Here is a 21,948-nt window from a genome sequence, read left to right as displayed (position 1 = left end):
AAAATCTTCACAGAACTGGCTGTAATTTAATAATGGCTCTATGTATTTCTGCACAAAATACCGATTTCTCCCCACCCCTCTGGATGCACGATTTGCTTAAGAAATGCATTAAAATATATTTTTATCATCAGCTATACCTGTATATTCTTGTGCGATACTTTTAGCAGCAGATGCCTAGCCATTGAATTCCTTTTGACAAAACTCTTCACTGTCTATCAACAGAAGAGTGCAAAGCTATTTAAATCTCATGTCTTGTCAAAACCAGGATCCAATGCAGTATTTGCTCTGTATATGTAACTGTAGCCAGACGTTGTTCTGCTATATCCAAAATACACTTACAATCTAGGAATTGTAATCTTCGGGGTAAAAAATTTTAGAAACAGCCTAAAGAAAGGGTAAAGCAGGGAAATTGCTGCTCAAGTACATAAACAGATGAATAAATGTTTTGTAACTGTTGATTAAAATGCTAGATATTAGACTGCAACAAAAAAGAGCCAAATTAATTGATTCTAGATCGTTACACCCAAATATGTGAAACATAGTAAGATGCAGAAATTCTCCCCCACAAACAGTTTACAAAGCAGTCTTGTAATATAATTACAATATAATATATTGTATGTATAATATCAATTATACAATTTGCATTTGTATAATTTATATATTCTACAATAATATAGAAATAGCATAATTGAGGCCCTGATCATTTCCAAGGGAACCAATATCAAAGAGAACTGCCATTTTGTTTGACATCAGACTAAGTTAAGAGCTTTGACATTCACCTTTTAATTTTTTGTGTGTGTGTTTTGTTGTATTTTGAGGTTGTTTCAGAACTGAACCTTCCCCTGAAGAGGTGCAAGCCCAAACCAAAAGTGCTGCAGCAGTAAGGCGGGCAGAAAGTTCACTCCAGCCTTTCTGCACCCTGTCATTATGTATAACCTTAATCAAGGTTTAGTCCTGGGAGGGCTAAATTCCCAAGGCACTTCTTATCCAAAGGGAAACCTCCTCTCTACTGAACAGGAAACCTGGAAATGCAAGTTTGAAAATAGGAAGCAATGGCACTGGCGTTACAATACTGTAAAGTCAAGTTTTGAAGCAATACTTTCAGTTGAAGAACCTTAGCACCATGTTGCTTGGCCTCAACTATTTCTGCACATTGAACAACTTACTTGGGAGACAAGAGACTAACGACGTCCTTAATCCCTTCAGCGGCACCATAAGCCAGTCATCAAATAAAGCTCATTTATTCTTAGCTCCCAAAGGGGAAGTCAAGAGGTTGATGTGTCTTTCATATTTTTAATCTAAAGATGCGCTGTTTGAATAAACAGAAAAGATCGTAAACTGCATCCCTGTCTTGTGTTGCTGTGAAAGATATAATGGTTCAGAATGATTCCAGCATATTCTGACTGCTATGCAGCAATTCATTAAATCTGCAGTCTTCGTGTTTACTAGTTATTACTTCTTTTTGACATTTCCTGGTATTGGTTTGCAGCTTATTTTAAAAATAAAGCTAAAAAAAAAAAAACAATAAAAAGGGAAAATAATTGCCTTTATCTTCCTTTTTTCCCCCCCCCCTCCCAAAACATTGCTCACCTTCACTACCTTGCATGTGCCACACACTATCTTTCTCCAGCATAATCTTGCCGTTCTCCTGAACAGGAATGCATCCATCTCCCGCACCTCTTAGCAGTTGTCTACATGCGAACCAAAGCAGAGACATCCCCAGCATCTCTGCTTAGACCTTTCGCAGGACAGACAAATTTGAGGACTGTGCGCTCACAGCCCATAGCACTAAAAGCAAAGATGAGGATAGAAGCAGTGGGCAGCACTTCCTTGACCCAACATATGTGCAGAGCAAGCATACACTTGGAGCAGTGTGCAGTAGTGTGCACGCACACATGGGGAATGGGAAGTATGCTACACATCCTGAGCAGCTGATTTTTAAAAAATACCTTTAAAAAGAGTACTGCATCTTCATTCATCTTCATTCAGAGCTATATCGACACCAAATTTTAACTTTCAACCCTCTAGTGCTTCACTTTTGTAGGAGGTAAGGTTCTTACTTATTTGCTTTAATACTCTCTTCCCCCCTCCAGCCCGTTTTTCATGAGTCATAAGGCAGCTGAATAGCTCAAAGTTTGCAGTCCAAATATGAGGTTATACATGTTCTCTGGACAAAACAGTAGCTTCCTTGGACTTATAGTCACTGCAATTAATGCAGTTGCCAGTTTCTGAAAGTCAAGTAATCAAAGAACCGCATAATCCAACAGTCATCTAAATGCAGGCTGACTTACAAATGCAAATACAAAAAAAAGTGCACAACGATTACACATTGGTATAGTTTTCCTTTTATTTGAACTACTGTTTGCAAAATATCATGGCCTCTATTTCAGTAACATGCCATTTTGTTTTTAAAGAAATATTGGGCAAGACAACACACTTTTGGAGAGCACCTTGCAGGTCATCCTCTTGTGCACAGGATAACATTATTCCTACTTTAAGTTTTTCATCTAGCCAACTTTCCACAGCGGTAGAAGAACTCCACTGATGCACTGGGCTAACTGGCTTTTCAAAATCATATCTCAAATTTCTTCTCTATAATGCAGACTTTTACCAGAATCAGTCACAGCTTTAACATAAATAAGAGCAACAACGCTCCTACCACCAGTAGTTTGAACTTGCCCATTAAATCGAAATGACCCTTTCATATTTTTAATGGACAAATATTTAAAGACATTTGCAATTACAAGTTACTAATGGAAATATTTATTTGTCAAAGACATTTAACATTTTTAATTCTTGCATGTATCGTTGGGAACCACAAATGCTATAACTGCTTTTGGGCTATGCATCCATGAATGCATATGCATATACATATATATATATGTATGTATGTATGTATGTATAAGTATACACACACACACACACATATAAATGCATAAGTTGTGCATGCGCATGTATATACATATATGCTTACATTTATACAAGCACCTTTCTCCTAAAGAGAGCACATTAGAGCACCCATAAGGGACACAGGCATTTGCTGTTAATCAGTCTTCAAACGGTTAGTATCTATGTTCGAAAAGGCTGTAAATAACACAACATTAACTTTTAATCCTATCTCTCTCACTCTGACATACATTTCGTATTAAAATGAAAGTTCTGTAAGGTTGAATTGAGGTTGCTTTTTAATATTGCATTAACACTATTTACCATGCGCAGTGCTAATCCCCCTTTGAAAAGGGAGCATATTAGCAATTCTGAAAGCTGATGTTACCATAGCAATAGTCTATCACTGTGAAATATTTATATAATGTCTAACATTTTCACTATGCAACAGCCATCTTCTAAACTGCACTTTCTGCTTATCCCCTGTGCTATGTTATCTTCCAGCCTGTGCGACAGAGCAGTGCAAAGCAACCGGCTGCTGGCTAACTTGTACCCCGTAACCCTGAACTGCGCGCAAACACTACCCACACCCTCTGCTCCCACTCTCAACATGCATTTTTCCTGCAGAAGACAATAACATCCACGTTTTACATCTTGAAGAGCTGCCATATGTACAACGAGCAATTTATATGCCATTCAAATGTGTGATCTTAGTAACAGGTAGCCTAACAGCTTTCCCGCTGGGTTAAATTCTGCTGAAATGAGGCTACACAAATTTCCCAAATCCAGACCCAGGTCTTGCAAGCCAACTGTTGGCAGTGGGGGCAGGACTTCTGAATATATGTAGGCATGTGGATGAGGTTTAAAATAGCACGCCTCCCCTCCTCCATCCCATCCCCCTTTTTAAAACTTAGTCCTTGACTCCCATTTCTAAAGACAGTCCTTTAACCAGGGATTACCCAGTCCATCATATCTCCACTGCCAAAACAAACGAGTTTATTTGTCTGCCTCCTCCTGGTGACACTATGCTTTTGCATGCCATCCAAAGCAGGGTTGCCCATCACTTACTTTGATGTGCTCGTGCAGCTGAGCCTCATGCTGCCGGGAGAGCTGCTCGTGTTGCCTCTGAAACTCGGCTATGAGAATTTGCCTCTGGATCTGCTGCTTCTGCTTGAGTGCCAGAAGCTCCTGCTGGAGCTGCTGCTCTCGGAGCGTCGGTTCCGTCACGGGCATGGAAAACTGGTGGTCCAAGCGGAGATCCATTGGGACTGAAGTTGGCGCAACTTGCAAGGGCAGTGCTGTGGTCACATCAACTGCAATGTCAAAAGACAACAGGAGAGAAATTCAAGACATCGTCATCCCATTCTTCTAGCATCACTTGAAATAAGAAGGATAAAGATTAATCTAAGGCATCACAGAAAGGATCGTTCTTGGTACAGCTGATCAACCGATGGCTTCCCATGGTCAGGGGCATCAAGTTCTCTTTCCAAAAATTTATGCAGAAAAACACTACGTGCTGTATCTTTTATGACCATTTTGAGGAAAAGTCTCCTTTAAACAACCCTCCCTCAGACAAGCAGCTTAGCTAAAAGCAAGCTGGTAATGAAGCACCCGGGAAACATTCCTAACTGCTCCTGTGACAAACTAGACTTTCTGCCTGCAACAACCAAAAAGGTGGAAACACATCTCTCGGAAAGCACAGGGGACCCTGCAGAACAGACAGGGGCAGGAAGCAAGGAGGAAAGTTCACGAGTGTCAAACTTGCCAAGAATTGCCTCCATCACTCAAAATTCCAAGTGTGACAAACCAACACATCCAATATGTACCAAGAAGACCCATAACTTAGCCTCACCACGAGATGCACGCTAAAACAAGAAAGGAAAAACAAACACCCGATTTTTTTTTGTGTGCAGTAAAAATGAGTTTTTTGCTTACATAAAGAGCATCGCCCTGAAGACAAGGAACTTGTCATAAAAACGGTGGCGGCAGACACCTACAAAAATACCTTTGCAAGAACTCGATCTCAGTTCATTTCTGCTAAAAAAAAAAAAAAAAAATTACTACCATCCCATGAATGACTAAATATTTCAAAATTTCAAGTCAGCTACAAATCTGTGTTTGATATGTGCTCTGTACATTTGGTCCACTGAAGGCCTTGTTCCACAGGGCCATCAACCCCTCACCTTCTGGAGATCTTTGCTAGCTGGGTGCAGCCACAAAGGCTGCTCACAGTCCGTACAAGGCTGGCACCAGAGCTCAACCCCCAGCACCCTCCTCACACCGTGCTGTTCTTCACCTTCTGTGGACCAAAGCCAATGCAGAGCGACACTGCAAAGTCTCACGGGGCACTTGCTGATGGCAAGTAACAGGCTAGAAATGGAGCTGCAGACACGCTGACAGCAGACCTACAAAATCACTGACCTCTGACGTGTTTTGGCCTATCTCCATGCTCCCGTAGCCCCTGCGGGCCCTCTGGGGCTAACACCCCCCACCCAGCATGAGACGTCCTGCCTGGCTGCGAGTGGCACCAGGACACAAAACCTTTGGGATGAAGCATCCCTTATCTGCCACTACCGCAACCTGAGAAAGATTTTGGTTGCTAAACACCTGTCCTGAACAGAACATCTTAAGACAACAACCCAGATGGCCAGAGGGTCTTTTTTTTTTTTTTAATGAAACAACACTACTTCTAGGAAAAGGGAGCATCCCCCCACTATGTAAATAAACATGGGATAGAAGAACACAATTTATAGGAAAGTTAAAATAACAGTAAATCCATCGTCCAACTAAGCAAGAGGGAAAACACAGGGTTTAGGGCTGTGATACTGCATTGCACTTAACTCCTTTCAGCACAAGGCGTGCTGAAATGCTTCCGGAGGATAATTAAAATTTCCTCTTAGCCACGCGAATAATACGGTGCAGTAAGCATTGCAGCTGTTTTAAAGAAGGGACACAGCGAAATGTGTCACCAACAGAAAGATAAAACAAAAAAAAACCCTACGATCATCCAAGTGTGCAGACACTGGAGTAACACCCGCAGCCAAGTACTGCACTCTGCGGGAGACACCATCGTTGCTACAAACACACCCCAAAACAGGAAACCCGCCACTGCAGGACCAGCTTTGCTGAGATCAACACCAGCAGGAGAGAGACCCTTTCAAAAGGAAAATAAAGAAAAGGGCTTGAAGTGCAGTTCAGATCCAGTTCAGCTAGCTCAAGTTCAGGGGAAAAGGAGAAATCGTTAGGAACTGCAAAAGGTTAAGAAAAAAGGTTTTGCTAAGACAGACTGCCAGCTATGACTACCATGCATAGTATTTCTAGAGGAACTTTAGTTTTATACAAAATTAAACTCATACTGCAGCTCCAGGTTGATCATTCAGCCCTGGGTGTTATTTTAGCATCCTCCTCATGGAAATGACATACAGGTACAGAACAAGTTGCCTCCTCTTTAAACTACGACGCTCTTACAAGTCCCCTCATACAAGTCCTTTTAACATCACCCTCCTGTACCATGCCCAGGGGAGTGCTAAAGCGACACATTGCAAATGTCCATTTATAACATCACAAAACAGCATCAGGCCATTAACGTCACCAAATGCACTCTGTCATTGGGGGGGGGGGGGGGGTTAACGGGGTTTCCCCTCCACGCTATTTTTTTCCCCACGCCCGGTGCTAAATGCTCAGCCTGAGCAGAGGAGGAGCCGGCTCTTCTGGGATGGAAACATTTTCTGCAAAAGGTCAAATTTCTGGAAGAGCTGCTATTTTTCAACCCACAAGTTATTGCCTCCGCTTCCCTATTATTTTCCTTCCTGTGTCCTTTTCCCTCACTCTTTTCTCTCCCCCGCTCGCTCTTCTCAGAGCACGGGATGAAAGGCTGGGATTCTTCTGCAGAACAGTAACTGCTAAGGCACGGCAGGTCTCTGAAGCACAGCCAGGGATTTTGTCAAGAACAAAATGTTCATATACGTACACAGCAGCATATACATACATATATTTTACATATATGAACATATACATATATATGCACACACACACACACACACACATATATACATAAAAATGCACTCAAACCCAATGAGTTCTTAGACCCTTCTCCAGAACGGTGGATGCTTTTGCACCCGGATGATACCACGGTCAACCCCCTTCCCGTTCCTGCCCACACATCATCCCTACGGCAACTGCTTGCATGGAAAAACACTCCATCCACTTTCCCTATCTGAGAGTGGGATCTGACAGCTAGAAACCAGAAATTGCAAAGACTATCTCGTTTCATGGACTACTGGTTCAGAAATTTCTCATCTAATTGAAGGTGTAAAGGCAGCTACATATGTGATGCTTTAAATTAGATTCAGGCCTGCAAGCATTTTCACGTTTTACGTCCTTCACCAGTATTGCATACGAGGCAAGCGGTTGCAACCCAGTGATGTCAGATGTCTGAGGTATTACGGGAAATGGGCCGTATCCTGGAACAGGAGTATAGCTACATGTTTCCACGCTAGCAAAAAAACCCTGTTAATATATTTGCTGGATCTATAGGTAAATTTGAGATGGGGGGGTGGTGGTGGGGGAAATTCCTAACACAAATTAACAAGTATCTGCACAAAAAAAAATAAATATCAAGTCTTCAAAATTATCACACACTGTGGCTATCAAAAATCCAAATTAACTATTTTCACCTAATATGAAGGACTCAATATTCATAAGGCAGGCTATTCCAAGCATTATACTCCACATATTATTTATGGAATTACTATATACTATGAAAGATTCACAACAACTATTCCCAAAGTAGCACCAATTTTATCTCGCAGTAAATCTACGGGAACTCCATTGGCTCCGGCACAGTTTCTCCAGGTGTAGTCAACAAGAATTAGATCCACGTTAAAAAGAAGCCTGGACAGATTTCTACTAATTCAGCTTAGTTTCACTCCACCTCAATACAATGAACCTGAGCTGGAATTATGCCCCAACTCCTTCATTCCCCCAGGAGAATCTGAGGAGGCTTTAATGCAATTTTAATGCTTGCAACAGGTAATTCCAGAGGCTCAAAACTCAAATGAGCACACAAAACAAGCAATGGAGTGGACTTGGTGAAGCACGAGCTTTTTAAACACGTTTCCTATTTGTGTACCCAGCTGCAGATTCCTGACGTCAGCAATGATGTCGCCACTCTGTTATAAACATGGCATAAAGAAGGGCAGTTCTAATACAAAGGTAGCAGTTGTTCGCTCCGGCTTGCCGGTTCTCCGAGGAAATGTGTTCGTCTTAAGTGCAGACCGCCTCTTTTGCCGACGCTATTTAGGTTAAATGCAATTTCTTTGAAACCTGCATGCATTCTCCTACACACACCTTTTATGATCTAAACACTCCTGTTTTACCCCGGAACAGCAGCCTTCACTTGCAGCGTGTGGAAAAAGCCAGCCGGTTAATATTCCTGCAAAACCCTGCGGTCCCTGTTGCCAGCGGTAGGCAGCAAAGCAAGCGATCCCCCTCCCCGCCGCCCCGGGAAAGGACCGTGCTGGAGCGCCAGCTGCAGCGATCAACGCCACAATTCCCATTCATCGGATTCACAGAAGGCTGCGTCATCCCTGCCTTCCTCCTATTTCAGTCTCAAAAAAAAAAAAGAAAGAAAAAAAAAGCCGTTTGCAAAGCCCCAAGCTCCCCGCAGAAGCAGCGAGTGCTTCTGACCCCCCGAGCCCTCCCGTCAACAATGAAACCTTCTCTGCTTGCTGAACACATCATCAAAACCAAAAAAAAAAAAAAGAGGGGGAAAAAAAAAAGGCCTATGTTCCTAGGAATATTTCATGGTAGACTAGAAAATTGCTTTCATAGGTTCTGCCTTGGGAACGTATTAATACAATCGCATTCGTGATGTGAGCAAAAGCACAAAGACTATATTCAGAGTTCTAATGAGAAATGCCAAACCCATGAATTAGAAGACAAGATCTCAATTATGAATAATAAACTATCTCGTGTTCTCCCTGTCTTTTGCTTCATTGTAGGAACACAAGGAAAAAACAGGAGTTTTTTGTTTTGTTTTGTTTTTAACTAGGCATGTAGGGATTTTTTTTCATGGTCAAGTTACCACTGCTTTAAGACCAACTTAAAACCACTCTGATGTTTTTCCCTTTCAGAACAAATAAAACACAGATATGCATTAAAAACTGTGCTGTATGTTAATTAAAACCTAAAGCATTCTAGTCCTTATTGATTGCAGGCATAGAGTGGCCTCTTGATTGAAACTGCAACCTTGATGTATCATAGCTTGTCCGTAATATCACTAAGTGGAATTTATCTACTGGTTAAATACAATTGCCATAACAAACCGATGAACACAAAAGCAAGAGTGCATTTCTTACAAAAATGTTGTACATTAAGATCATTTCACATTAAGTTTGCAGAGTACTACATGATCAGATAGTGGCATGCTGATCCTCTTCAATGCCCCAAACTTAAAAATACCTTCTTCGCAAGTATTAAGCATTTTGGAAGGGATTACAGAAGGGTGGTATCATTTAACTATGTGCACATATTATTTAAACAAAAAAGAGACAGTAGTTACTTTCTTCCCCTTTTCTGATGCATCATTTTCATGTAAGTACTTAAAGGACTAAAATACAGAAGTATTTAGTCCTGAAAAGACACGCTGAAATGTATGTTAAAACAAAACTTCAACATGAGATGGACACAGGGTATTTGAAGCAGAGACCTAAACTCAAATCTCCTTCAGTACAACCTTCGCTTAAGTTGTATCTTAAAAATATTCTAGAAATTAGTTTTAAAATTGAAAGCTGTTGCCAGAAAGACACTTCATTTGGCAATTCCCTTCCGCTTTAAAGGAGAAAGGCCGTCCACCTCCGCACAGCTCCTTTAAAACACCGGGGGTGAGTTTCTGCTCAGGGCTGGAGGAAGAAAAGAAGAAACCCCCAACCACAATATTGTGTAAAGCACGGATATACCACTGCATGCCTGTGTCAGAGCGAGCTGAGGAGCCGCAGCACCCCAAAACCCAAGAAAAGAGCATTTCAACTCATATAATAACTCTACAGTACCCATATCGCTAAACGCTGGGGAGGGGAACGTTGCTCTGGATCACTGCAATTGCACTTGCAAGTGCAGCGCTTGCCAGAAACCCTTGACTCAGCTTCTCCTCCCTCCATCCTCTTTGGACGTCGGCTTTATTTCCAACTAATGAGTTTGCTTCCTAATTGCTAGCACACCAGCGTTGCCCTCCAGACAGATCCTGCCAATAGCAGAGTGGCAGCCTTTCAGTGGAAAAAAAAAACAAAAACAAACCCAAAATCGAGAAAGCAGGCTGAGCATCTGCAGCATTTCAGTTACTGCCATGGGAGACAAAAAATAAACCAAGCCATCCTGCTCGGCTGAAGCATCGAGATCCGCGCAGAGCATGATTCACCGAATAAAGAACGATGGCTGTTTCGGATGCAGCTGAACGAGCAAACGTGTGTACGGACCTCCCCGGAGCGGTATTTTCAGCTGTTTTCATTGCCAGGCAGCAATGAATAGGGTGCAGGTCAAGGTGTTTTCTGCCACCTATTTTATTTCCTGGAAGCCAACCTGCTTCCCTTGAGATTTCCCCTTTTGCAAAGCCTTCATATACAGCTCACTGCTGACCAAAACGAGTACTCCGTGTCGGAAATACGTCACTTACAGTACGAGCACACTGCACAGCAGGGCTCCTGCAAAGCCATGCAATGCCGTTTCTAAAACCACTGCATTCATTTGCTTCGAATCGTCTCAGAAACAAGGCAAGAAGGAGCCGCTCACTTAAAGCGTGCCACGGCAGAGGGAAAATTTGCAGTGGCTTCTTCTGGAAGGCGGCTTGCATTATTTGACTATCATGATGTTATTTTTAAGGGAGCAATAGGCTCTCCGAGCCCCCCTTACTTGGAAATTGGCTGGTCTGCCCTATGCCGTGCTTGGCAGCACCGAGGGGATCAGTGCCCATCAAATCCTCCCCTCCGCAAGCCAGGGCTCTTTGAGGGAGTTCATTGTGCATGCAAGGCACTCTTTCCACTGTCTACACTTCAGCAAATGTCAAAACTCACTGAAACACTAAGAGACAGTGAGATCAGAGCTATTAATAGAAACAAGCTACTGCAGTATCTGACTGCAGTGCCAAGATAAAAGAAATGCAGTTTTGGGTAAACCGTAACAAAGCAGCCGAAAACACGGAACAGGACTCTTAGAAAGACTGAAAGGTACTTAGGAGGTTTTTATCTACAGCATGCCATTTCCAACAGAGCGGCCCAAATATAAGCAGGGTTTCCCAAGAAAATAATATCTGAGGGGAAAAAATAAATCTCTTTACCTTATATATCCAGACTACTCTCTTAGACATCACTTTCCAATGCTGTACTATAAGAGCCCCAGAAACACCTCCAGGAGCTTGTGCAAGGTAAACGGAGCAAGCAGGAGCTCTGGGGGGTGGCTATAGCTAGCGCGGAGAGCCCATGGCAGGCCAAGGCACTGACTTCTGCCGCAGCACACCAGGAGCGTTGCATAGGTGCTACGGATGGCAGGCAGACGTTACGGCCCTGCTGGCTGTCCCTACAAAACAGTCCGCTCAGCGCAGCACAGTCGCCGTTATTTTTGCAGAGCCGCGCCGGCAAATGCAAACGCAGCCCTGAGCCTGCCTCGGAAGGCAAGCTCCGAGTAAACAGCAGCTGAGATTTCCTACACCCAACGCACATGCTGCAATTCAGCAAGGGCTGGAATAATTCTAGGATAGGAGAATATTTCATGCAGCATGAATGGGAACCCAAATTAATCCTCCTATCACCCATTGAAATGTAGCAAGTGAGGCACCGTGCTGTAGGCAACAGATGGAATTGTAAATGTCACTCACTCATTCACTGCAGAGAAATTTCTCGCTTCTCTGATTACTAATAAGACCTGAAGACATAATAAGGGTAGAGTGCTTTGCAATCGCTCTAACCAACTTTTTCAGTCATGACACCTTCACTAAAAAGATACCTGATTATCGTTTATTAGACAGCTCCATGAGAGATCTACATGCAAGTTTTATTCGTCACAGGAAGGAAACTAAAAAGTGAAGACGACAACATTTATCCTGCTCTCTCCAGCTCAGGCTTCAAACATTAGAAAATGGCTCCTTTGATGATACTCAGAAAAAAAAAGTAACCCAGTTACATCAATAATAGACAGGAAAAACAGTTCTAAAAAAAAAAAAACATTTTTGTATGTTTTCTTGCTTATTTATAGATCTCCTCATGAACTAGAAATGCATAGTGTAAACGTCAACATTCATCAACCTAATTCTGTCTAAAAGAAGGATTATTAAAATTCCCTCTTGGGATCCAAATACAGCCTCAGAGAAGCGTATCAGAGTTTGGAAAAGTACAACTTTCTTGGCTAACTATCTATACCTTATAGGCCAGCTGTATATTTGACGGCCCAGTCTAAAGCGTTGCAAAGAAATTCAACATTCTTGAATAGAGCATGAAGTATCCTGATCTCCAGATCACCTTCAATCAGTATTATGTCTTCCCGCAGCAGGAAGCAGAACACATCACAAGTAAAACAGCGCACTGAAGAACAAGCACAGTAATACATAAGAACAAGAATCCTTAACAAGAATCTGGAGAGTTCACATCACAGTGTCTGAGAAAAGGCCAAGACTAAAAACCTTGATTACACAGATGTCTTCAACAGATGAGCCTATGCAGGATAAAGAAGCTCCAAAGGGAGATGCTGAAGTTTCACTGCTTCCTTTTCAGTCATTATCCTGCTCCTTCTCGTTGTTGTTTTAATCAATGACATATTTGAAAAATGAGTATCTTGGATGATGCCAAGCCTTTTACCAAAATTAAAGATAATGAAATCTAATGAGTAAGTTAGGAATATTTCTCACTTTAGACTTCATACAACTGTGGCAAGCCTTTCCTTGTACACTTTCCTGGTGCTTTCCTTGCAAGCTGGGGGCTAGCCAACTGAAACCCACCTGGGATTCCATGGGAGAATGTGCCTAAGTCAAAAACAGAACAAAACAAAACAAAAAATCTTCTTAAAAAAACCCTTCTGGGAACACAGTTTTGCCTACCTTCTCATTTCAAGCATTATCCAACAACTGAACCTCTTTGAACCATCTGTCTAGTTGTTGGTATAAGAAAATCCTCACCTTACTAGATATCCAAGACAAAAAGGTTAAAGGAAGATCTGATATACTTCTAAATAAACAAACCCACACAGATTTCTCATATGCTTCTGTCTAATCTCATCCTGAGCTTCCTTCAAGGGAAAACAATGCTTTAGAAAACAGAATTAAAGGCAGAGGAGATGAAGCAGGAGCCTGGAAAAGGACTGAAGTCTAATGAGAATATATATGAAAGAAGCTCCCCATGAGAAAAAATTCCAGTCAGCTAGATACACACGGCTGAGCTGGAGAGACACACAGCAAAGCTGGGATTACACACATGCCTAGACCATCTAATGGGGTTCTCTCAGGAGACTGTATAGAGCTGACCTCTACATCACTAAGAAAAAGAAATAGCAGATCAAGCAGCTATGAAGCAGGAGAGCTTGAATGCCAGGAGGCAAACAGTGGACATTCATAAGGGAAATGACTTTCAGGAGGACAGCAGACATCACTTCTCCTCCTTGCTCTGATGTATCAAGGAAGGAGTGTTTTTCCTACTATAAATCTTGCCCAAGCACAGTGGTGCCATTCATGTAGCTGGAGGGGATCCTGGGGCTGAGTGGGCAAGATGATGTGGTGAGAGCCAAAGTGAAGGTTTAGCTTGCAAGTGGAGATGGTGCCAGCTGGTAAAGAGCCAGGCCATTCTGAAGAGTTGTGTGATAAAAGCAGCTATTGCTACAGGGAAATGCTGTCAGCTTCCTAAAGACATTCAGAGAAGCTAGAAAATCAAAGTCACCTATCTGTTGCTGAGAAGGAATGCTGGTCCATTGCCAAAACCACATGGAGAACATGCAGCCAACCACTGCTTTCCCGCGCCTGATGGATCCTATGCGTTTGAGAGGCAAGAAAAAGAATCATTATCATTAAAAGCAGAAAAAGCAGTAGCACAAACGTTGCTGAAGGCAGGTCTAGGCACCACAAAAGAAAATTGCACAGCAATACAGGAGGCAACCCAGCAGTCTCTGGATCAGCAGCTGGTCACTCCATGAGAATGAACGCTTTAACAAACACTTCTAAACATATTAATTTGTTTAGAAATTAAGCAATGGCATGTTAACTCCCTAAGATCAAAAGACAAGGTAAAACAAGATTCTTAGGAATTATCCGTCCCTGACATATACTATAATTTTATTAAAAAGGCATATTCGAATTATTTTAAACAGCACATGAATGAATGGTTGTAACTAATAGACTGGACAAATCATGTCTGTCACAGTTCAAGTGACTCCTAGCTGTATGATAAGCCCCAAAACACAGGATGCAATCTCCTCAGTCACAATAAAGGTAAAAACAGCAAAAATAGCAGCTAAATAGCAAACTGTAAGAGGAAAGAGTTCAGCAAGTCTCAAAAAATCCCATTGATTGCTCAACGGCTGCAGAGTTTTCAGTAGTTTAGTAGAAACTAAGACCGTGATCCATAGCTTTCTATAGCTCATTCTCATGACTTTTGCTTTCAAGTAACACATATTCTTATGTACTTCAGCTGCATTAAGATCCAGTATATTATTTTTTACCCATTTAAAATGAACGAGACGGGCGGGAACAAATTCTGCCATTTTAAGAGAATGTTAAAAAACAATAATTCTAAAGAAATGTAGATAACCTCAAAATATTCAGATTTCATGACAGTTTTGACAGAATCAAAATTTAGCTATGATGATGTCTCTAGTTAACTAATATCCAGGCCATGTTTCTTTTACTAAAAATGCCATATTTACACCAAGGGCAATTAACTAAAGTTTGACACACAAGAAGAGGCTTGCATTTTGAAGCAACATAAAATGCAATTGCTTCATTCACCAGGGTGGTGAGTGAAGACTTGCTGCCGTCTTGCTCTGGTTGCCGGGAGTATAGGTGTAACATAAATATAACCCCAAACCTTATCTAGCTGTGAATTATGTATCTTCACCTTAGATGCTACTCAATGGGTGGTCTTTAATACTGGGGTCAAAATAAAGGTGAGGCTTTAACTTCTGGACCCAACTCTCCCTCCCTTTGCACCTGTCTTTCGACTTTTCCATACATATTGCCAAGTTTTTGAGGGATGGGCATCACAGAGAAGGAGATGAAAGTCTGGTGAAGGAAATCTGAGGGGAAGCGAGATCTCGTTTGAGTATTCACCTGCATTCATCCACCCTTCAAAACAAACAAACAAAAAAACCCCCAAAACTCAACAACCTAGTTTCTCTAACAGTACACCCTAAGGTAGGAAAATACTATCTATCCTACTCGCCCATTGTCTTCTAACTACCTCCTACCCAACAAGATGATAGAGCCCAGTAGAGGCAAAAACACTTTTTGCCAGCAGCCGAGAATCGTCCTCAGGCTCCGTTCTGGGACACAGCTGCTGTTGATGGCCATGTCTCACTTATATCATAATAAGCAGTATTGTATAGGGTCCATAGGCACGGAGGCATGCATCTCTTGCCTGCACATCAGTACTCTTGGTTTGCTCACAGGTGGTGAGAACAAGGAAGGACTGCCAGGAACCAAGTGCACAGTCAGCTATGTGGCCTGAAAAATGTATTTTGGTGTCTATTACTGATCTGCAGAGTCTAAATTGCTTCAGAAAATACTGAAAACTGCACCGCGTGTTTATTAGACTTTCTGGATAGCCTCCTTGCTTTTATTTGAGGAAGGTGACTTGAATGTCCTTCTCTTCAAATTAGGGGAAGCACAAAGCATCACAGGGATGAGGTAGCTCCTCAGAGCCTGTCTTCAGACACAGCATCTCTTTTTATAGAGCACTACAATCACTGAAATGTGTGACAAAAACAGGACTTACAGTTCCTCTAACCACTTCAACGCTGGCATACAAAAATTTGTTTCAGAGAAGATATCCAAAGCTAAACAAACAATCACTACATCAAAAACCAAATGCTTATTTTGATAAAATTCTTATTTGATACCAATATACAATCCCTTCCGTATCAAGCACACCATGTTTTACAGCGTGTTTTATTTTTAAGCCACTTCAAGCACTGTACATCCTAAAGCTTCATCCCTCCAGACTACAAATTCCTTCTTAATTGATGTTATTCAAGATATGCTACAAACCCATTCATATACAAGAATTTTTTTTTCTTTTGTATAATACTTAAGGTTGCCCCCAAAAAGCTGCTTCTGAAAAAGCAAATGGCACCTCTCAAGAGGCATGAAACAGTGCTCAGCTCTGGGTTCATTTGCCATTATATCTATTACCTTTGTAGCAAAATTGTGTATTAAAGCAGCCAGTGTCGTATTTTTTGTTCATTTCTGAAGCATATTGAGCTATAAGAAATACTAACTTTTGAGTCAGAAATTTCTTCTTTGGCTTACAGTAAATATTTTATAAAATTACTCCTGCTTAATATGTGGATGTCTCAATGTGCTGAGTCATTTAAAGGGATCCTGAACTTAAGTCATCAAATGTAATGCATACCCAAAAGATTGTAAGGATCACTTGTGTTTCGGTAAAGAAACCTAGGCCATTTGAAACATTCAGAAAACCCAAGAGCATGTGTGAGAATGAACTGTTTAACTCTCTTTTTAGCTCATCATCATTTGAAAAGCAATGCTTGCTTATGAATAGCACTGACCAAAACTTCTAGTTCCAGCAACTGGTTTCTAAGATGTGTGTTGAAGAATTGGAACTACTGCAGAAAAAAAGACCACAAAAATGACTGGAATACACTGCAATGAAGGACTCTCAAGGATGTGAGATGGATCAAATTAAAGAGCTACAAAGCAACTCAATTGCAATGTGCAAGCACCAACCAGGAAGAAAACGTCAGGTACTTGTGGGCTCTAAGGCTGCAGTTAAAGGTCTCTTATTTCCAACAGCTGAAAGTAAGATAGAAGTTCAAATGGGGCAAAACTAATTGTCAAGATGATAAAGGCCCACAATAACTACCATGAAAAGTGGTAGATTTTCCCCCTCTCAAGGTCTTCAGATCACAACTCTATGTCCTGCTAGATGATAAGTTTTTGCAGAACGACGTACTGGCCTATTTCTGGGCACAATTTAAGCTAAAATACACCAGAAAGTCAGACTAGATGACCTAATGACATCATGTGCGATAGACAGCTTGAATATATTCCTAGTTGCAAGAGTGATCCCAGAACACTAGTTTCCTAACGTGCTAGAAACAGCACTCAAAGGCCATTCTCACACCACCTTGCAGCAGAAAACTTTCACACCCCAGATGACATGGAGGCCACGAAACCCCCTCTCCTCTCCCCAGCTAATCAGCAAAAGGAACCAACCACTGCCTGGGAATTCAAAACAGACCTTCAAGCAGGAGGAAAAAAACATCATGCATAGATTTTATTAAATGTTCTCCGGTTGCTCTCTGGCGCTTCTCTACATCGCCAATAAATAAAACATGACCTCTCATCTCAGAGGCAGCCTCATCAAGATACTCTCATACTTTTCTAGAAGCTATTCTCTCCCTCAGCATACATTACTGGCCTAAACACAGAATCTGATGATTCAAGAATAGCACTTAGCATTTTCAAAATGCCATCGCTATAACTTTTAGTAGAGACACACTTCTAGGAACAAACGTGATTTTTTTTTTTTTTGCGTTGGTCTCTGTGTCAGCCCACCCATCTTAACTGCAAAGGCAACATGCAGAACTTACAGCATGTTAAATCCTGTGCAAGTGTTTTCCAAACTGAAGAAAAGCAGTCGTAAATCACTACAGTTTAATCCTCCCATGATTTAGCATGCTTTAGTTTGCATGTTTCTACTTCACAGCTGATTTGCCTCGAGTTTGCTTAGCTGCAGTGTAACAGGTTTTAAAGGCAGAGCCCTGCTTTGGCAGGTATCATGCGACAATATCAAATCCTTTATGCTGGTCCCCGCAGCTGCAAACAACCTGGAAGATTAACTGAAGATCTTACAGGCTGTGCATAAAAGCACCTGGGTGTCCAAGTTTCAAAAACTTGGTTTTAAAAGTTTTGCAGTAACAACTGTACTTACAGATAAGACAGAGCTGGATAAATCTGATCAAACAAAAAGTAACAGGTAGGAAGAAACATTAGGCTGGAATATCTTAAAGTAATTTTACCACCAGAGTGTATTTAGAAGTAATAAAATTCATTCTTGGACTCAAAGTTTGACTTCTTTGTACGATCATCACTTTGTCAGAAATGTTTTCTTGGAAACCGCTGGTTAGCAAGCTTGTTATATCTTAGAGGTCACTGTTTTACCATCTGCCTTGATTTCTGTTTCAGAAGTATGTTCCTTGTTAAATCCCCAGCGCATACGTGACGGTACCACACCACCATCGGCAAAGGCGTCAAGACCAGAAGCGATCAGGTTTTGCATAATCTCTGTGTAAATACTCACAGTTGATGGAAAAAGGTATTGCCAAAATCTTGCAAAAGGGTTTCACCATTAAGTGGGTTTTGTCCTTCTTGCCCCAAAGCCCAATATGGCTATATCCCCCTGAAGATGCAGGGTGTCATAGCCTGAATGGCAGGGCTTAGCACTGGGGGCCGTCCATCGCCCACCTCCATGGGGAGCATCCCTGGGGAAACGCCTGTCCGCCACCACCTCCAGCAGAACAGTAACTACCTGCGTGTGATAGCTAAGGCATCCCTGAAGAGCCTCAAAAGCAGGGACAGAGGCAGACTGTCACTGGATTACAATGAAAACACAAATTTATCTCCCAGAAAGAAAATACTTCCATGCTTTGCACACACTTAACCCTCCAAAGGAAATATCCAGCACTGGTCAATAGTGTCCAAACTTCTATAAAGACAGCTTTTAAGCTTACCACAACCATGTGGGGAAAACATCCTGGAATATAAGTAAAAATGGAAGGCAATGCTGCTTGCCTTTGATTCAAAGCAATTCCACTTTCTGCAGGCTGATGCTTTCAGACATGCCAGCCCTCGACCACACCATCCTCTTCTTCCGGAAAGGGCCCAGAAATAAATTTAGACAAGGCCTACACAATATTTAGGCAACCTTCTAAACTGATATATTTTTTTAAAAGCCTCCCACTACACACACTGCTTACTCCCTTCCTGTTATATTTGTCTGCTTCCCTCAAATCTTTGAGCTGAATCTACCTTTACGCGTTTATTAGCATAAATGAGTCATCATGAGGCACTTGGACACGTTTACTGCTTAAAGTCAGTTTATGAATCAGAACATGGGTATCAGAACAACAATTCTGCGTAGTCCATCCTTAAGAGACTTGTGTGCCGTTACCCAACGGGAAACAAAACCTGTGTCAGGAGAGATCCTGAACCACAAGATGCTTCCTCTCCCTGCGAATTCATCCTGGATGCACAAAGAAGCTTTTCCAGCCATACTGACAGTAACAAAAATAAGCCAGTGCTACAACTCGCTGGATCATTTGGAGAGGAAAAAACAAAATTCTTTAGTAAAGTCTTGGGATTTTATACTGGACTTGTGCTTCTTTTGACCATCATCTCACACATGATGCAAGCAACAAACCCATCGGGCACCTGTCAGACCCGGAATATCTGCTGTTTGTGAAGACAAATGCCTTTGAAAATTAGCATCCATGTTAAAACTTGGTTTCTAATAGCTTAAACTACAGAAAAGGTTTGCTTAATTTAAACTCCTTTGCTCTTCCAAACTGGTTTACCAAGAAAGTCTAAATGTGTTCATCCCTAACAAAAAAAACGAAGTTAGTGAAAACCAGCCATGCTATATTTGGGCATGTTCTTAACCCAGTTAAAAGCCCAGGTTTTGAATTTGCTTTAACGATAACTTTTTTTTATCTCGCCTGTGGGAGGCAAATAGCCTTCTGACTGCAGCTTTTCAACAGACGTATTATATGAGGAGAACTTGACAGTCTTGACATTACAGCCCTCCCTGCTCAACAGGGTCAGTGGTGGCAGGTAATGAGTTGGGGAACCTAAAACTGTGACCACATGAAGCATCACTGAATCCATTAGCTAAGTGACAGATTTAAGGATTTAAACTTCCTCATTATCTATGTTGTAGTTAGAAGCGTCCTTAATACTCATAGACAGCTGTATTCAGCAAATGATGCATGGTTTGGTCTTTTAGATATAAAAGAAGTATTTAGATATAAAATTAGAAGGTGCAAAATAACACCATGCGTTACACTTGAACTTTTAAGTATCTAGCTATTTTTTGTCATATGCAAGATCCTATTTTTGAGATCAACTGGAAAACAGATTTTAAACTGTATACCAACTTAATTTTTAGCATATTCTAGGTCTATTTGAAAAGAAAAAAAGAAAGCAATTTTTAAGGGCTAGCATTTTTCTTAATATTACAATGAACGATTTTATACTGCATACAATTCTTATGTCCGTTCCCTCACGCATTTCACTCAAAAGTGAGTTTTCTTGTATGAGAATTGTGTTCTTCAAGCACCCTGTCTTGACCAGCACTGATGATTTTCTTCACACATGTATACATAAGCCATATCTCTAAATTGCAGGTCAAAAAAAAAAAAGGGAAAGAAAAGAAAGAAAAAAAGTGAAAAATATATATTGTTAAGAATGTGAGAAATAGTGCTTTGCAGAAGTATATGAGTACTTACAAGCTTTAAGAATTTGGTATGATTCAGTGATATATAGAGACAAGTTGCCAAGTAACTGCATTCTCTGCTTCTTTCTTGGTGTGGCACTGCATCAAGCTTCTTCAAATTTAGCAAAAAGCATCAAAACTTCAAATCTCCTCCTTCTGTGCAAAAGAGTACAATTTTTACAAGAACCCAATTTGCCAGCAGACTTTTACCCACAACCAGTTACCCTTGGGTATGAGCGAACCACATTTTTGACCCTGAAAATATACAAATGGCATCAGTACATGAATGCTTTTCAGGGGGAAAAGAAGTCAGCACTTGGAGGATTTAAATCCAATCCAACTTGCCTCTTTTATCAAAGAGGGAGAAACAGTCATGGCCCTACATGCTGCAGGAAGAGCTCCCAGACTTCACCTCTTCCACCTTGCAGAGGCCAAAGCTAAGAGTGGCACCTCAACACCTCCACTTAAAAGAAAGGAAGGGGGTAAAAGCAGCAGCAAGTAAGCGCTTGTAAAAGGCCAGGTGGGAACTGCACTGAGATGACTCCTGGGGTGCGCAGCTTGCAGGCTTTCCCACAGTTCAGGAGCTTTGATGAGCACTTGGAGTTGAAAAGCAAGAAACGCAGTGGAGAGGCAAACCTCCCCCTCCTGGGGCACAAGAGGAGTCAAGGCAGTGGCAACGACAGCCAGCCCTCACCAGCAGAGCCACGTGAGCCGTGGGAGCTAGATGAGCTTCAAGTTCTGGGTCCTTTCCACTCCCTTGTTGCCAGTGGACCTTTAAGAGTTCAAGGTTTGCAGAACATTGCAGTGGCAGAAGATGACAGATCCTGATGAGGTCAGTAATCTCCCAACTCATGGTCAATCCATGCAAATATTTCACCACTCGACTGCTGAGCTACCATCCATGGGAGCACAGCTCAGGCAGATGCCCTCTAAGGTTTTGTGCTGCTTTCAAAGCACCAAAACCAACCTGAAGCCCTGCTGCTACTGATTCTAAAAACAAAAATAAAAGTGGAAAGGCGGTACAAGAAAAGCATACAAAACCCAAGGAGCAACAAAGAAAACCAGAAATAGGAAGCCATCAGGCACCCAACTCATGAAATCGTATGCATCCTGGAAGGTGCTAATCACAATGCTGTAAGAAAGGCCGAGCTGAGTTGTGCTCCCCAAGCCAATATTCATATATTTGCAATACATGATCTGACTAGAGAAATCTTTTCCTAAGATCTAACGTGAATACTCTTCTGCCATCAGGGCTCAAAATACAAACCAATCTGTTTCTGAACACAAATTATATATCCTGTGTGTCATTACTATGAATATATAATATATATACTATGCAAAAGGTAATTTGATTTTTTTT

The 21,948-nt window shown here is 41.5% G+C and overlaps 1 protein-coding gene across 7 annotated transcripts in view; it reads right to left on the bottom strand.

Annotated features, from left to right (window-relative positions):
- The window catches only part of HDAC4 (histone deacetylase 4), a 279,008-nt gene that overhangs the window by 123,954 nt on the left and 133,106 nt on the right, over window positions 1-21,948 (bottom strand). For all 7 annotated transcript variants that reach the window (XM_067298642.1, XM_067298648.1, XM_067298646.1 and 4 more), the window contains one exon: window positions 3,955-4,199. In XM_067298642.1, the coding sequence (XP_067154743.1) occupies window positions 3,955-4,199 (245 nt within the window). The remainder of the gene's footprint in view (window positions 1-3,954; window positions 4,200-21,948) is intronic.

The sequence above is a fragment of the Apteryx mantelli genome, chromosome 6, assembly GCF_036417845.1.
Source record: "Apteryx mantelli isolate bAptMan1 chromosome 6, bAptMan1.hap1, whole genome shotgun sequence".
Taxonomy (NCBI): Eukaryota; Metazoa; Chordata; class Aves; order Apterygiformes; family Apterygidae; genus Apteryx; species Apteryx mantelli.
Note: the sequence above shows the minus strand (reverse complement) of the source record. Positions and strands in the feature narration are given on the sequence as shown.